This window comes from Macadamia integrifolia, chromosome 2 (genome assembly GCF_013358625.1).
Source record: "Macadamia integrifolia cultivar HAES 741 chromosome 2, SCU_Mint_v3, whole genome shotgun sequence".
NCBI lineage: Eukaryota > Viridiplantae > Streptophyta > Magnoliopsida > Proteales > Proteaceae > Macadamia > Macadamia integrifolia.
The window spans coordinates 5,605,314-5,623,078 of record NC_056558.1 but is presented as its reverse complement, the minus strand read 5'-3'; the positions used below and the strand labels follow the sequence as shown (position 1 = coordinate 5,623,078).

General features: G+C 38.6%; 1 protein-coding gene across 6 annotated transcripts; it reads left to right on the top strand.

Annotated features, from left to right (window-relative positions):
* Positions 1 to 3,797: 3,797 nt before the first annotated feature.
* LOC122090605 (UBP1-associated protein 2A-like) lies at positions 3,798 to 15,919 on the top strand. 6 transcript variants are annotated; one of them, XR_006143707.1, is made up of 3 exons: positions 3,798 to 5,384; positions 6,066 to 6,244; positions 15,215 to 15,919. XR_006143707.1 is itself a non-coding variant. In XM_042660245.1 (2 exons), the coding sequence occupies exon 1, from the start codon at positions 3,981 to 3,983 to the stop codon at positions 5,382 to 5,384; it is 1,404 nt and encodes a 467-aa protein (XP_042516179.1). In that variant the 5' UTR covers positions 3,799 to 3,980; the 3' UTR covers positions 5,496 to 5,749. The 6 variants fall into 6 exon arrangements, 1 of the variants encoding a protein (XP_042516179.1); XR_006143694.1 differs by having other exon boundaries at positions 15,092 to 15,919; XR_006143695.1 differs by having other exon boundaries at positions 14,662 to 15,919.
* The last annotated feature ends 1,846 nt before the right edge of the window (positions 15,920 to 17,765 follow it).

Here is a 17,765-nt window from a genome sequence, read left to right as displayed (position 1 = left end):
CCGTAAGGTGTGTGGGAGGACTGGAACTTATGCCGATACGGGAGAGTAAGTTTTACTTCGCGACTGTTTGGGTATGGTTGGGGGTTTAGATGCAGTTGGTTTTTTTTTTTTTTTTTTTTGTGTGAATAAAAAGTCGTAGTTGTTTTATTAGTACTAAATGGTGTTTTTGTTTTTCATTATAGTCATTAATGTCTTTATTAGTGTTGTACTTTTTATGGGCTTATTTTATTTTAAGAATATTCCAACAATACTAAAGTTTGGGACCATTATATATTCTAAGATGTGGGATGTGGGATGTGGGATGTGACTCCTCCCCATAGAGTCCAGGGAAGGAGTAATGGCTATACAATACCACCTTGTGCCAATGTTAGTGGGCGGCACCAATAGGGTGCAATACCAGACTATAAGAAATAAAGTATGGGAAAAGGTCGCTTCAAAAGGGGAAGAGAGAGACAAACAGATAGACAACACCTACAACACTCGAGTGGCATGCCCAACCTTTCTGATTTTTTTTCTTCTTATTTCTAAGTTGCATTTATTCAATGTTTTGAATAGATGATTTAGTTATGTTTGAATGGAAATTTTATTGTTTTTTATTTACAAAAAGGAAAATCTTGTTGTGCTTGTGACCATGGTTGGATTATAAATATTTTATAATTTAGAGATTGCATTTCTATGGATAATAAACTTAAGAAGGCTCCATTGAAATAGCAAGATAGTTAGGGTTCTTTAAATTATTTCAATTCCATCGGAATTTAATGATTTCAAGTATATACTCATAATGGATGGAAGTAGCATTTGTGAATATGTAATTAACCTGGCTAGAGTTCGATAGCCATTAACAAGATGACCAAGAGGAAATCCTCAATGTTGGATGCATTCCAAGTAGGGAATTGTCTGTTTGGTGAAAAGAAGCAGGAATTGTATGAACATACTTGATTCACAGTAATTTTTCATTAGTTTGGTGAAAGATTCACGAGGGGTGGCAGCATTATGGTCCCATATCAGTCATATGGGGGTTGATCCTATATCGATTTTTAAAGAAAATCGAAATAAGTTGAAATGGTCTTGGATTCCCTCACTTTTTTGTAAGCTAGTTTTATGGGGTTGAGTTCTTATGGGCTCAAATTTTCAATAGAATTAATGGAACTACACTTTGTTGGGGTTTGTACTTGGGTCCTTCTAGTTGTGAGATGAGGAAAGAATCTGAATCCCTTGTATGCGGCACTACCAATTGGTAAATTTTGATTGAAGTAGTGGATAGTTACGAAGCAAGACGAGCAAGTAGCAGTAAAAGAGGGCCGAGTTGGACCAGGTTTCTTAAAACCCAAACCCAAACCCAAACCCAAACCCAACCCTAGTTAAGTCCACAAAACTCAACATAGACCCAACCCAACTCAGCCCTAATTGACCCTGGTTGGGTCGGGTTGACCCTAATTGGACCTGATTTTTGCCAAGGTTGGGCTAACCCTGATTGACCATATTTTTGCCATTTTGTGTCTTACACAATAAAAGAAAGAAAGAAAAAAAAGGATCAAATGATCAATAGACAATTAATATTATGAAGTGCAATAGGACACTTGACCATAAGAATCATGGTTAAAATCAGAGTCTGGTTGGGTCAGGCCTACGCCTCAACTCAAGCACAGCTGAACCCTAACCCAAGGTTAGTCTTTTTCAATTCTAATCGGTCTCATGGTCAGAATTAGCCTAGGCTTGTTCGGTCTCAAGGCATGTTCCGACAGGTAGGGCCAAACCCCATATGACATGCATCTCTATACTCCACCAGTCAACTTGTACAAGCATCATCATGAATGTCTATGCACACCTATGGTATTTCAACTACTATTATGAATTTTCTATAGTCTTAAATTTTCATAGCCTTAATTTTCCATCTGGCAAATTTTATTATTTTATTATTTATTATTTTTTAAGGAACTCCACTCTATTTGAAACTTGATATATAAGCAAGAGATTTAAAAGATTTAGGAATCTACCCACCTATATACAAATTTGGCTTCATTTCGACATACGTCATGGTTGATTTTTTAGTAGACCAGATATACAATGTAATATGTATTCATTATTTTTGGCAAAAGGTTATATGTATGGCTATGTATGTTGCATAATCCTAAATATAACAATGCGATGATGACAAATATGGAAAAAAGACAAAACCCTCCCCCGCGCCCCCTTTCTATTTGACGAATGGTCTGATCACCAAATGCGATCGTGCATGGTCGTGTATTCTGCCATGTTATATGGACAATGATAGTTTGTGAATATAAGTGTATATGGCAACCTATATCTAATGGTCTCTTTTCCATGTCATCCGCTTATCGTCTCTCTCTTGGGCTGGATACATCGCACATCAATCCCATTTGGCAAAAAGTCTGGCATTTAATTTTCTTTGCCCTTTTTGCACGTCAGAGATTGCAACTTCATGTTTTGCCAATATACATCTTCAATATGGACGACCCCTATCATTCTCTGATTGATGTACTAAAATCCTCATGATCAAGGGAGGGTCCACTTCATACTTCCCAACATCAATGGCGTCTAGTGTCATTTGGTGCTACTATTTGGAAGATATGGTTGGCATTCATTGATGCCTCTTTCCAAAACTCCATTCGATCTGGTCATTGTGTGGCCTATACAACTAATCATTTTGCAAAGGAGTACTTTGAGCCGTTCTCCTCTGCTTCTCGAGTTTCTTCATGCATTACTATTGTGTGGCGGCCTCCGTTTTCTAATTACATCAAAATCAACGTGGATGCCTCTGCAATTGGGTCCCTTGGGCCTGCTAATATTGGTGGAGTCTTTCAAGACACTTCAGGTCATTTTATTGCAGGTTTTGCTGAGTATATGTCGGTTGTAATTTTTCTTATGTGGCTAAAGCCCTTGCAATTGGTCAAGCTTTAGTTATTGCCTCTTCAAAAGGATTATCCCACGTTGAGATTGAAGGAGACAATCTTTTGTTATCAACTCTATAAGGACCATGAAATCTCTATTCCCTGGCAAATTCAACCTATCATCAATGATTGTTATCGTTTAATATTGCTCTTTTTGTCAATATCTTTCAAGCATGTATGTAGACTAGCTAATTCGGTTGCCGATGCCCTCGCTGCGTTCAGGGTGCGGAACCGTCTATTTGTGCTTTGGAGCGATCACCATCCCCACTTTATTTCCCCTCTTCTTGTTGCTGATCCGTCTGGTGTTACTCACCCCCACTCTATAATTTTCTTTTCTAATATTTAATTGATCCTTCATTTGAACACAAGGTATGTCACTTTCAAAATATTAAGATATTATTATTTTTTTTATATTCTAACTTAAATAACTTTTGAAAATAAGATTGCGCAGATGAAATAAATGTTACAATTTTTGACTTCACTACTTTGATGACAAAAAGGTGCACCCATCGTTCCTTACTAGATTTGCTCTCGAGAACTCATCCAACGAGTTAGATGGTCGAGTTTCTCTTCATTGTGGATGTAGGAAAAACTTGGCCGAGTTTCTCTTCAATTGTTCAAGATTCTAAATGTGTATTCCTCATTAGCCGTCTGTTGAACTAGCAAAAACCCTTCGTTTTTGGTAGAAAACCATTAGTTAGGCTCAAGGAGTTTAAAATCGGACTAGAGGGTTGAATTGGTCTTTGCCTAATCCAAGTTCCGAAACACTCAGAATCGACTCTGAACCAACCGATTCGATTCCGATTCTAAAACGGTCTAATCTCTCTTCAGGTCTTCCAGGGGCCAAGATGAATCCGATCATTAGTCGTACGTATGAGTTACGACTTCAAAACCCTAAATTATCTTACTCTTCTCCTCCACCTGGCGAGTGGCGTTAGGGGACGAAGAACTCCTAAAAATTCAGACTTTCGGAGCAGCGTTACGAGTTTGAGAGTAGGATTTGAGTTAGGGTATAAGAAAACTTGCTCTCCCCTGCTTCTGGCTCTCCCAATCTCTCCCTCTCCGCTGATGGCGAAGAAGCGAAAGGTCGGCGAAGAGGTAGACATGTCCGTCACTGAACCCGACACGAACGATGACGAGGGAACTGAAGAAGACGTTGAAGAAGACGTAGAAGAAGATGCAGAAGAAGAACTTGAAGGAGGAGAAGAAGAGGAAGAAGACCTAACGAAGCTGCTAGAGCCCTTCAACAAAGAACAACTCATAGACCTCCTTCGGATGGCGGCCGCTAACGATCCCAAAGTAGTCGAAGAAATCCATCGAATCGCTGACCGTGATCCCGCTCACCGTAAGATCTTCGTCCATGGACTTGGTTGGGAAACTACCTCTGAAAAGCTCTCTGAGTTCTTCTCGCAGTATGGAGAACTCGAAGATTGCAACGTTGTCGTGGACAAGGCCACTGGCAAATCCAAAGGTTATGGCTTCTTGCTCTTCAAGCACCGTCAAGGGGCTCAAAAAGCCCTCAAAGAGCCACAGAAAAAGATTGAGTCTCGGATGACCGCGTGCCAGCTTGCCTCCGCAGGTCCTGTCAATATGTCTCATTCGAATTCAGTTTCGCATACGCAGCAGCAGACGCAGAATCCATCGCACGATAATCTACCTAGGAAAATTTATGTCGGTAATGTGCATTCGGATATTCCTGCTGATCAATTACACGCTTTCTTCTCCAAGTATGGGGAAATCGAAGAAGGTCCTTTGGGGTTTGATAAACTAACGGGAAAATCCAAGGGTTTTGCTCTTTTTATCTATAAGACTGTGGAAGGGGCGAGAAAGGCTTTAGAAGAACCGAACAAGAGTTTCGATGGGCATCAGTTGTATTGCCAGAAAGCGACCGATAGCCACAAACAAAGGGCTTCTACTGCCCCCACCACCGGAGGCGGCGGGACTGCCTCTGGGAATGTTCCGGGCGTTGGTGGCTTTAATAACCCCGCAGGTTATGGCTTCAATGCACACGGTGGTGCTGGTTTTGGCACGCACGGTGGTGCTGGTTTTAGTGCTCCGGATGGGGCTATGGGTCAGCAGCCTTCGGGATCTGCTGCGCAATTCTTAGGTCAGGGGCTACTTGGTGGAAACCTTCCGTTTGGCCCCGGGGTTCCTCCAAATCAACAGGCGGTGCTTGCTGTATTGGCTGCTGCTGGACAGAATCCAGCTGCGTTTGGATTTAATCCTGCTGTTCTTGCATCGTTGAACCCAGCTTTTGCAGCTGCGATGAATTCTGCTCCACCACCTGTTGCACCCGCATCTCAATCCACAATGCCGCAGGCAATGCCGGGATATGGAATGGGGAATCCTGGTTATCAGAACCCACAAGCTTATCAAGTTAATAACTCATATCAGAGTGGCCCAATGGGACAGGGTCATCAACCTAGGCCACATTCTGCTGTTGGCCCAATGGGAGGATATGGTGCACGCTAGGTATGATGTCTCTCTTGTTATTTGTTAGTTTGTAATGTTGTCGCTTACCCTCTCATGAGGTTTCTCCGTTTGTTATTTTTATCGCTAATTTTTTGTTTACCTTGTTTTTAGTCTCATTATTTGGAACGAGGTTATTCGTGTTGCTTTAAAGAAAGGACGACTTTTGGGCCGTGTTCGCTTGGGGAATGAACGTGTTCAGATGCATCAATCAATTATTCAGAAAAGTTCAACTGCTTTTGTTTTCATTTTTCACCTCCTTTTTTATGGATGTACTTTTAGATTTTTCCTTGTGCATCTTCTTAGTAGTTTTTCCGGTCCTGTAACGAATATTTTCCAATTTCTAACGTAAAGCTTTTGGTCGTGAACTAAGTTTTAGTGGCACATGATGAAGATGTTTTTGGATATGGCTTACTGGATATGATCGTTATGTTTTGCCATCGCTTCACTCCTTACTTTACTGTCCTTTAACTGTGAAAGGATCGTATTATCAGCTTCGATCTTGAAAAACTATTTGTGATCTTTAATGCCCAGTGCACTTTTTTGGCCTCCAATGTTCTGCAAAGAAAAATTTATTTCTTCCATCAGCCATAACCTAATTGTTACCCTTTAATTAAGCATTGAGCATGTATGTGGCGCACTTGATTCTCATTGCTGGTACTTCACTTTGGCAACACTCAATAGGTTTAAATTCAATATGGCCTGTCTCGCACCACCTGATCATGATCAATCAATTCACTAGTCGATAACGGATGATGTGTTCATAATGAATGAGGAGACTCTCCAATCAAGTATTGAATCTTGGACCAATCATTGCCATGCATTCAAGTCTATAAAGGAGATCTTCCCTCATATTTTCCACTGTAAGACATTCTGAGCCACTTTTTCCTGGTTATACTTTTTATTGTTTTTGCATTTGAATGTATTTAATCATTCAGATTTCTAACCGCTGGTTCCTATGTTGTCTAGTTGTTAATATGGATATTTGTTGTGCAAGATTTCTATTTTATACTCCTAGGTACTGTTTTGTGGGTCAGTTTGTTTGACATGTACTTGAACAATTTGCAGCAAGATGCAGAAACTAAGAATATATTAACTTGCTCACAAATTTACAATCATGGCATAGCTTGTTTTGGTGGTTCTGTGCCCTAGTTGAATATGCTAGATATGCTAGGAGTGCATGTTCCATGTTTCTGTTTAGTTGTATGGGGGTTTGTTTTCTATAACCAACTTGAAGACTTTTTGATCTCTAAATAAGATTTAGTGTTCATATTGCCGGCTTTGATGGTAAACTCAATCCTGATTCTTATGTTGATTGGATTGTTCAAAGGTTGATTTTGTTGCTACCAAACTTATCATGTACTACTTTGGTGGCAACAATATCAATCGATACGTGAACGGAGAGGAAACCGTCCCATTAGAGCGTGTGCGGAATTGAAGATAAAGTCAGATGACAAATTCACCCGAATGATTATTTCCAAACCTTTATATCGTAGGTATCACCACCTCCAACGAAATGATCAATATGTGAGTGGTTATTCGGAGGAGTTTTACAAGTATTTGAGTACCTAACTTTGGAAGAAATTGATGACCAATTGATGGCTAGATACATTGGTGGTTTGAAGCAATCCATCCAAAATGAAATTTCCATACATCATGTATCTTGTCTAGAAAAGGCCTCACCGGTTGGATTCAAAGGCTGATGAGAAATTAGAATGGACTTCATTTGGACTGTTTGATAATTCCTCTCAAAGTGAAACCTCTAGGGAAAGGAGGGCTACTCAACCTACTGAATCTAAAACCCAAACGGTCCAAACACCCTCATCACATGAAAATCTTTAGGATAGTGGGTCCTTTTCTGGTTGTTTCCGTTGTGGAGAAAGAGTTCGCCGTATGCATGAATGCCCTAAGAAAATAATGATCTCCGTTTAAATTTAATTGACAATGTGGAGAATGATGGTTTGGGCTTATCATTGATGATTTTATCAAACATTCAAGATGAGGTTCTTGGTGTATGCTTTTTGTTGATATTTTTTTAGTGGAGGAGACAAAAGTAGGGATTAATGACAATTTGGAGCATAGTTGTCATGGCGTCGCCAAGGCGGCGATTTGGCGTCCTGGCTGAAAAAGAAGTCCATGGCAGTGCTACGATTTACGTGACTCACAAATGGCTGTTGCCATTGGCTGATAGGCGTCGTCATGACACCGCCATGGATGCCAGGTCACGCCTGATTCACTAGGTGGTCGATTTTTTGTAAAATGCAGGGTGATTTTGATAGGACTATGTTGATTTTTGATGATTTGATGTTGCTTAATGTTGGTTTTATATGTTATAGGGTATATATTGTAGGCTTGTAGCATGTTAAATAATTTTAGAGAATAGAGGAAATAAAAAAGTAGCATACTAAATAACTTTAGAAAATAGGGAAAATAAAAAATGACGCATCGGTGATTTGACCGCCATGGCAACGCCATAATGGGCGATTCATCGCCAAATTGATTAGCCACCCCTCGATTGCCTTGGATTGATTTGACGTCGTAACAACTATGATTTGGAGCTATGGAGATCAACCTTGGAATTAAAATTTTGTAAGATAATTAGAAATTGTAGAATGAAGATAGGGTATATGGTGTGTAACTTTAATTACACTAGGATGGATAATAAGTTGCTGAAAATTGATAAGAGGGAGATTTCGCAAAGCTATTGTTTTAGGTATCTGAGATCAAATAAAGAAGGTAATATAGAGGATGATATTTCACAAAGAATTAAAATATGATGGATGAAGTGGAAAGGTTCGTTAGGAGTGTTATATGATAAGCATATTCCTTTAAAACTCACAAGGAAAAATTTATAGGACAATCATACTACCGGCTATGACAATGGTGCGGAATGTTGGGCTGTTAAGCAGCATCATGGAGATAAACTCAGTGTAACTGAGATGAGAATGATGAGATGGATGTGCGATAAAACTAGAAAGGATAAAATAAGGAAATATTATATTAGAGATGATTTGGGAGTTGCTCTGATACATGATAAGCTATGAGAAAATTGTTTGAGATGATATCGTAGAAACACAACACTAAAACAATGCAGAAGATAATTAATGTAGGAAAGGATTTGGACAACCAAACCAGACCCAATACTGTAGGAACTTTTAAACCAAAAAACAACCAAGAATAGCCAAAGTAAGGCAGCAATATAACAGATCAGAATTAAGGAAGAAACAGATTTTGTAAATCAGAATTTCGAACCCAGAAACTGGAATTTATGAGTTCAGACTATAAACCAGATGAAAGCCTAACTCAGATATAGGAATAGGGTTCTAACAGACCATAAATCAGAATTATATCCACAGAAACAGAAGAGGACAGAACTTCCAAAGACCAGAATTTTAAGAAGAAATAATTTTCTGCAACTAAATAATAACTAGGATTTAAGGGATTAAATTCCCAGCTAATGAGACCAATTCAGTGAAGAATAAACTAGCAACCAAATAACAATATTCAGAACAACTTAGATCATTATTCTGGGCAGAAATAAGAAATCACCGGAATAGGAGATATATTCATAACTCAAGAAAACCTGGTTTGATTGGCTTCAAAACAGGATCGTTCCACCCTCTTACTTGGCCTAACACGAGATCAAAATTGGAGCACCATCAGATGGCTGAGTGCTCAGATCAGTAAAGGTCGATAGGAGAAATCTGGGTTTCCTAAAACCAGAATTACAGAGAGATTAGATCACTTACCTGAGATGGCTGAAGAAGAATAGTAACAATAAGAAGAAGAATAAAACACTTGAAAGGAACCTCTTGGGTTTCACACCGCAAAGAGTCAATTGGATCAAACACCAATTCCTTCAGCCTTGATCAAACACAAGACAACTCTTCATGAAGAAGACAATAGCAACAACCATTATTTTTTTATCAAAATCATTCTAGGCTTTTAGGAGTCTCCTCTTCTTTATTTATAATGTTAATGGGGGGAGGGAATTACAAAATAGAAGGTTCCTAAAAAAGAAACCAAATATTCTCCTAATACAATAGTTACTAAAAATTGAAATTAGAAACTAACTGAAATTAAAAACTAGTTGAAAAAGGAAACTAACTACTAATGACTTGACTCAATTAATAACTTGACTCCTAAGGAAACAAATATAACTCAAATCAAGCCCAACTAAAAGGGAAACTAATGAAAATGGAAACTAACTAGTAATCCCGTACTCAATCTTAGTGCCTTCTTTTTAGACCTATAAAAGTGGTCTATTACACTCAAAACACATGGGATCAACGGCCTAACATGTATGGAACCCAACCCTAGGCTTATTCCTAATAAAACAAGCCTATTTTGGTAATTAATCTGCATCAATAATGGAAAAACATAATAAACAATGCACATAAATTTACGAGGTTCGGCAAGGTTGCCTACGTCCTCGGTGAGATGAGATCCTGCTTCACTATCAATGGAGAATAGGGTTACAGCTATCGTCTCTCACACCTCTCAGTATTGTTTGCATTACTGAGAAAGATACCCTCGCAACAAATATATAGTGAAAAAACCTTAATCCGGAAAGTACACAACTACCCTCAAATAAAAAAATTCGATAAGGGGGCTGCCCCCTACATCCTCTGCTATGAAGGGGGCCTCTTGCCCCCTTGCAACCCCCATGGTTCGTTAACCAGCTAGTGGGACCTCCGTCCTGCCTGTCAAGGCATTGCACCAGTACTCCCTGGATTAAACTGTGACGGAATACAAGACATCGTACACCAACAGATATGACCATGTTCAACGGAGACCTTTGGATGCTCCAATATATAGAAGTGGTTTGATTCAGAATGAAGGAGCTAAAAATGTCAGGGGCAGATCTTAAAGGACTCCAGGAAAAGTGGTGAGGAAAGACATGCATAAGTTTAGGCCTTGTATTAAGTATGACCTTGAACAGATCTAATTGGGGGGTAGGGATCCTTGTAGTTGGCTCCATTTAGTTGGGATAAGACTGAATTATTTTTGTGGAGAATGATTGTGATTATAAGACCAATGATGAGGATGTTTAACTCAAGAGGTATGTCACCTAATAGTGGTGCAAAAAGTCCTGTCAACAATTTGGTATGCGCCCAAAGTTTGGAATTTAACCAAAAGGAAGAAGAGGGGATACTTAGTGACAGAAAAGGGCCTCTTAATGAGTTTCCCAATGTTGTTCCGGAGGAACTACCAAATCATTTGACATAGTTTCGGAAGCTACCTTGCCAAAGTCTAAGGGACATGTTGAGTTTGAAAGGCAAGTTGAAGATTTGTGGAAGAAGAAGCTTATGCAAGAGAAAACCTATGTCCGTGTGTGGTTCCGGCTCCACTTAGACAAAAGTTTGATGGATTTTGGGCAATGTGTGTCGATGGTCGGGTCATCAATAAACTTATGGTAATGTATAGATTTCCAATATCCCAACTTGATGATATGCTTGGGTACCGTTTGACAACATTTCGTTTCTTCCATTTCTGCGTTTTCTTGTTCCCAAAAGCGGAGAAACAGCCTAAAAAGTGTTTGATAAAGTTGTTCCGTTTCACTTGTTTTTGGAAACATAAATCAAAATTTATGCCTATTTACAATTCTAGAAATGAGTTTGACGAAACAAGTTCGATTTGTTTTGTCGTTTCTAGAAACGAATTTGAGAGAAAAAAAAAGGCTGTTGTGCCCGATAAATCTCTCAACTATTTAAACCTAAAAAGAGGCAACCGAACCCTCTCTCTTTTTTTATTGATACTATTGGGTTTTTTTAGTGGCATTATGTTTGCAAAAAACGTTTTGAGAAATAGGTTTATGAAACACCAAAAAATCTGTTTTTGTTTCCGGAAATGTGAAAAGCTGTTTTTGTTGTTTCTAGACACAGAAACAGTAGAAGCGTTATCAAACGGTGCCTTGATATGCCAGGTGGTGCAAACTTATTTTTGAACTTTGATTTTCAAAGTGGGTACTATCAAATTCGCATCCAATCAACTGTTGAGTAGAGAATCTCTTTAAGACTTGAGAGGGACTCTATGATTGGCTTGTCATGCGATTTGGTTTATTAAGTGCCCCTAGTACTTCTATGAGATTAATGACTAAAATTATTAGACCTTTCATTGAAAATTTTGTAGTTGCTTATTTTGTTGATATTCTCATATTTAGTTCATGTGATGCACACACTAGCTATGTGCGTCAAATTCTTGAAGTGTTGAGAAGGAACAAACCTTTGTCAATCTCAAAATCCTTTTTGGATTGTTATTGATTTTTCTTCTCTAGTTGTCTAACTGGACAGGTCAAAGATCAAGGCAATTGTGGATTGGCAATCTCCAAATTTAATCACCGAAGTGCAAAGAAAGGCCTTATTCATAACCATAGATAAAACATAGCATTGGTTGGGGTCCATTGCTTTTGGTCTAAACTAAACCTTGATGTAGAACAATTCGTCCAAAATTGCTTTGTGTGCCAAAAGGCCAAGGGTGGGTATCACCTATGGGAAGACAATAGCATGGACTTCGTTCTTGGGCTACCTAAAACTCAACGAGGTTTTTATTCAGTTTTTGTTCTTGATAGGTATGTATGAGATTATTTCACAAACTGTTAATGCCAAAATGCTGGATTATATCCCATCATGCCTTCTCTCTAGATTAGAATCTAAGCTCCTAGTGTTATTTCCTATTTCGGTGGTAGTATGAGTAGCTTCTTCTGCCCTATTGTATTCATCTCTTCTTCTTTTTCCAACATCCACATTCATTCCTGCACTATTAGTTTGGATTGCTCCTTGGTCTTCATCATCATTAGAATCAAGTCTATCCCAGGAGTTAACATCCTTCCAAATGGTGATGCTTTTTTTGTTATTTTTAAACTCAAACAGTGTCATATGCTTCCAAAAAAAAAATGAAAGATTCAACTTCTTCCCGACAGTAACACAGTAAGTATTGTAGGCTAAATAAGGGATAACAGAGCCCATGTTGCCTTTCCTAGGTAGGAAGTTCGTTTGAATGATAAAGCTGAGGATCCTCTGTTGATCCTTTAGTTTCATGTCAGAGAGCTTATTCCCAGGCAAGATTTGCTTGCTTATAGTGTTGATTACATCAGCTTTATTTTCATATTTTTCCTGCCCATTTTTAGGATAGAAGAAAATCTTTTCTACTCCATTTAGGAGGAGGTTCAAAATAGTTTTGGTTTTTTAGATTTTTTTTTGAATTTCTTACACGTAATTTTGGTTGCTCTTTTGTGCAATACGTAAAAAGAGAGTATTAATTCCCCCCCCCCTATTTTTTTAATAATTTTGGAATTTTTTTTTCCTAAAATATTTTTCAATTATTTGGCTGATACAGTACCTGATCCCAAAGGTGACCCTGAACTGCACTATCGACCTGATACACCTGAACTGCACTAGTATTGATATCAATATCGGCAGTTACTGATATGGGTACCAATACCTAAAACCCTTCCTAGTATGGGTATCGGGGCAGCTAATTCTGATGCAAATAAGCTGATACGCTTGATATGATACCGATACTTAGAACCATGACTGCCTGGAAGTGAACTGGCCTTGAAGTGCAGAAATGAAGAAGGATTTTGAAACTGCTTTTGCACTCAGGGAACCATCGCACTGGGAGAATTGGTCCAGACTCCCAAGACTTCCCTAAACTTTGTGAGACCTCATTATGTGCTTGATTGAAGACCTTCGTTGTGATCCAAAAACACTGGTTATGGTAGGTTATCAAACATCCTATTATCTTCTAGAGGTTCTTCCAGATAGCAGAAACACCCAGAAATGTTTTAGTGTGGAAATGCTTCTGCGAAATGAAGCGCAGACCTTAACTACTTATTCATTAATTCCCACCCATGAATATTGCTAGAGTGCTAGAGTTGGCGATTCTACTTTTATTTATATTTCATTTTTCTTCATCAGTTATGTACAAGGGGAGTAGAGATCCAAGGAGCAAACCTGGGATCCAGGAGAGGTAGGACTTGACCATCCCAATTGGGTCCCAATTTGACAGCGAATCCCAGCTGATCCTCGGCAAGACTGGGGGATACAGCTGGTTGCAAAGCTGATCAGCTTATATTTGTTGGGGTTCAGTATCATAACTCAGGATTTCTGCTGATCCCAGTTGACTGGGACCGAGTTGTCTGATCCAATCCATAGACATACATATACTTAAAACTGTATGTGCCTCTTTAATGTCCTCCTCGGAAGAGAAGTTCTCAGTTCTAGGCCTTACTGTTAGACTCCTGCATGCTTCATGGAAATAAAATAATGCATTTTTTTCTACTAACAGTTTGGCAGATCAGGTAGCTGAGAAGGGAACTAGAAAGGAATTGGCTTTTGCTGCATCCTCGACACCCTTTCTTTGTTTTGTGGTTGCATGACAGTGCGTTAAGTTGTACTTAGAGGATTAAGAAAACAGAAGTACACTAAAATAGTCCATCTCTGATCCTCTTTATACTAGGATTATCATGACAGTAGATGTGTTTTTGTGGACCACTAGATCTGAACTCAAGGAAGAAGAAAGTAAAGGAAAATGAAAATGTTTGTCCATATACTCTTTGTGATTTGCTTGCTTTCTGCATTTGGAATCTTTGATGCTGATTGTTTTTTTAGTATGTTCTGCATGCTAAGAACTGACTCCTCTCACCAAGGTGGTTGTGGTTCTTGTTTTTTTATTCCCTCAATTACTGATGATTTTTTTTTTTAATTAACAATGACTGATGATTTGTCTTTATTGATAGCATACTTGTATGATGGATTTTGGGGAAATTTGTTGTACAACTTCTGTAGGAGACAGGATGGTGCTTAATGTCCCAAAACAATTATATTTCCTGATAATATGGTACAAAATGTTTTGAAATTTACATTATGTGAGGCGTGTTGCTGGGAATCCATGCCAAGTCCCAGCAGAGCTTGGGATTGGTACTGCAATGCATGGAGTTTTGAAACTGTAGTTGTGCCTGATTCATTAGGCTATTTTATACTACAGTGCCTGCAACTGTGTTGCCATTGTTTGGTTACCCAAAAAAAAAAAAAAAAAAACTGTGTTGCCATTATTAATTTTAACTGGTCAGCATGGAGCCTGTTTAACTTTTAAACAAAAGTGAGGAGTCCTTGGAAAATGGATCTTGATGCAGAGTGCCTGTTTATTTAAAATGAAGCATTATGCAGGTCTCTCTGATGTTTAGGGGCTGTCTTAACATCATGTGGATAAGTTACATTTTATGTTTCAGTTTGGTATTCAATTGCCTGTGATTAGTATTGTATATGATTTTTAGCAGGGAATTCATCTTCAGTAGTATTTCAGACGTTAATGGAAGATGGAAATTCAAAATCAGTATAGGATGTCAAGAAATGAACTCATTTCAGATGCCCGGTGGGATGCGAGATGATGTTAATTTTCTTGTATATTATTTTCAGTTATGAATGATGTGAATAAATTCAAAAAAGGGTGCCAGGTTGCGTGGCCCCAGCATCAGCGCGGGCACAAGCATCCAAGGGGAGGGGCGGGCCGGGGCGGGGTGATCATTTCACTGCTCCATGTGAGAGAGCGCATGTGGTGCTGCCGGCTAGCGTTCTTGTCCCCTTAAGAAAATTAACTGGGAATGCTTTCTTGGTGAAAAAATAAGTTTCCTTGAGTTGCTTTTTCAGTGGCTAAAATGGGACAGATATAGCTAATTCAGTTTCTTCTTTTATGATTGGTTAAAATAGGGCTCAGGGTCTGCAGATTTCCATCCAAATTGGCTCTTTCATTTGGAGCTTTGAACATGTGATTAAATCGGATTCAACGGGAAGTCACCCAGTTTGCTAACAAGCTCATTTTAATGTCTCTAGAACGAGCTCTCCTCAACTGTCCTCATAGAGATGCAGGTTCAGAAGCCAGAAATCAACAAATCCAGAAAGGCATGGAATGAATCAAGAAAATTTGTGAAGATGTCAGGCTCAGATTCAAGGCAATGAGTTGAAGGGTGGATGATAATACTGAGAATGGGGTTCCCCCCCCTCCCCCTCTTCTTCCAGGTCAATGTTTATGGTGCTCTTGGGAAACAGCTGATCTGCGCTGGATTGGGTTGAACGCAGATGAATATCTTAGAAGTTCAAATGGTGGCTTCCTTCTTACACCAGTCGAGGCATCATCTGTGTGTGTGCATCCTCAGTGAATGAAGAGTGGGCATACGAGTTTCATGAGGCTTGAACTGTGACTCTGGTCAACCCTCACCTTTTCCTGAAATCTTGTTTTGAGATTGTATGGCATTAATCCTCCACTGCATAAATCTGAAGGCTGAAAAGAGAACCTTAGGTCATACTATAAACCATATATTGGCAATCAGTCCCCAAGGCCCTTGAACTGGCCTTCAGATCCGAAAATTTGTGATTTAGGGTTTTGGTCTTAAAACCGGTTAGTGTTGAATTGGCCTGAGTTTTGGGATAAAGCACGGTTTTGATCTGATTTGGCCGATTTAACTGATCTTATTCCGATATCTGAAATGGTGTTTTTGACACATTGAATGATTGAAAGGAAGACATTGTTTGAGAACATATACATTGACAGCGTTTCAGAAAACCTGCAGTGTTTTAAACAAGCAATTGGTAATGGAGTAGGTTCTTGCAGATTCTGATCTGTATTGAATTGGCCATATTTAGTCCTAAGAACCCCAAAAATTGACCCTCATGTGTGAAACCAAGTGATTCTAGGGTTTCTTAGCATGAGTCCCGTGTTGGAATCTGGATTGGTCATGGAAAAAATGGGCGACTCTTAGGGCCCGTTTGATAACGTTTCAAGAAACGCGTTTCTGCCGTTTCTGTTTCCAGAAACAGCAGAAAGGGAGTAAAAAGCATTTGATAAAATTGTTCCGTTTAACTTATTTTCAGAAATAGAAATAGAAATAGAAATTTTTACTTATTTATGATTCAAGAAACGACTTAGGCGAAACAAGTTCACAAGTTGAACTTGTTTCGCTGTTTCTAAAAACGACTTGTGGCCATTCTTTCATTGGTTACTATCGACTTTTAAAAACATGACTTATCAAACACCTTCAATTCCGTTTCTGTTTCTAGAAACGGAAATTTATGTTTCTGTCGTTTCTTGAAACAGAAATGGCAGAAACGTTATCAAATGGGTCCTTAATGTTCTTGGCATGATTCAGCAGTCCTGGATCATATGGAATTGGGGTTGATCATGCAATTTGAATTCACACCAATCTGATTCCCGATGATGAACCGGCCTTCATATCTGAAAATGGTGATGTGTTGTTTTAGTTCAATTTGAAGGTATAAAAGTTTTGGGGAAGTGTTTACTGTGGAGGAGTGCAGTTCTTATGTATGTTCAAGAGGCAATGGGAATTTATGAGGAAGCATCAATAGAGGAGTCATTTTCTGTTTTATAAGGTGTGGGTAGGTAATTTCGTTCCCCATCTGTCTAGGCGTAGAGATTACATTCTCACACATACCATTTATCTGAAAGTTGTGCGTGAGAGATTGTTACCTGGTCATGTATCATTTCATCAATGTTGTGGGTGAATGAGAGTGCATGTAGGGATATATGTATGGATAAGATATTTTGAGTTCATATGAGGCTCGGTGGTAATTTTATACGCTCATGTGTTTGATGTGCCTACATCTAGACATGTACAGTTATTTAATTTGCTAAGCATATCAAAATCTTAATAGATTGTATACATTTGAAAAAAAAAATAGGGAGAAAGAAATCTACCAATTTGGTTTTGCCTCTACTAGATAAAGAGGAGGGTGAAAGATCATGCTGCCGCCTACCTCTATGGGTCTTCCCATAACCTTGTATGTTGGTGTTGTCTACGTCAGACTAGCAAAGTTCTTTAACCCCACAAAAAATCTTTATAGATTGCCCGACATAAATTTTCAAGAGTCTTAAGGCTCCAACCAAAATAGAAAATAGATTTGATTTATTCAATTTGCCAGGTTGATCCGAATAAAACATATTATTTGAATGCATTCAAACTAAACTCAATGAAAATTCATGATTTTCCAAACATTTAAAAATATCATATAGAAAAAAGGGAAGAACCTTAACTGAATAATTTGGCATAATAAAAAACAGAAAAAAAAACCATTTATTTAATATTTAAAGAATTAGGGTTTTTTATTTTTCAGTTTTGTTAACCATTGATGGCCGACTAATTTTTCTCATTAGTTAGTCATTCATGTTACAGCAAGTTATCTAACTGGCTCCGAGGGACAACACACATCTCTCTCTCTCTCTCTCTCTCTCTCTCTCTCTCTCTCTCTCTCTCTCTCTCTCTCTCTCTCTCTCTCTCTCTTATAAAGAAAGAGAAATATAGGATGCTGTTGCACAAAGAATTAAAATAGGATTAATGAAGAAGTGCATCTATTGTGTAATTGATAATTT

What these genes read in the sequence shown, in the direction of transcription:
- LOC122090605 (XM_042660245.1), top strand. Translation starts at nt 3,981, where the DNA reads ATGGCGAAGAAGCGAAAGGTCGGCGAAGAGGTAGACATGTCCGTCACT.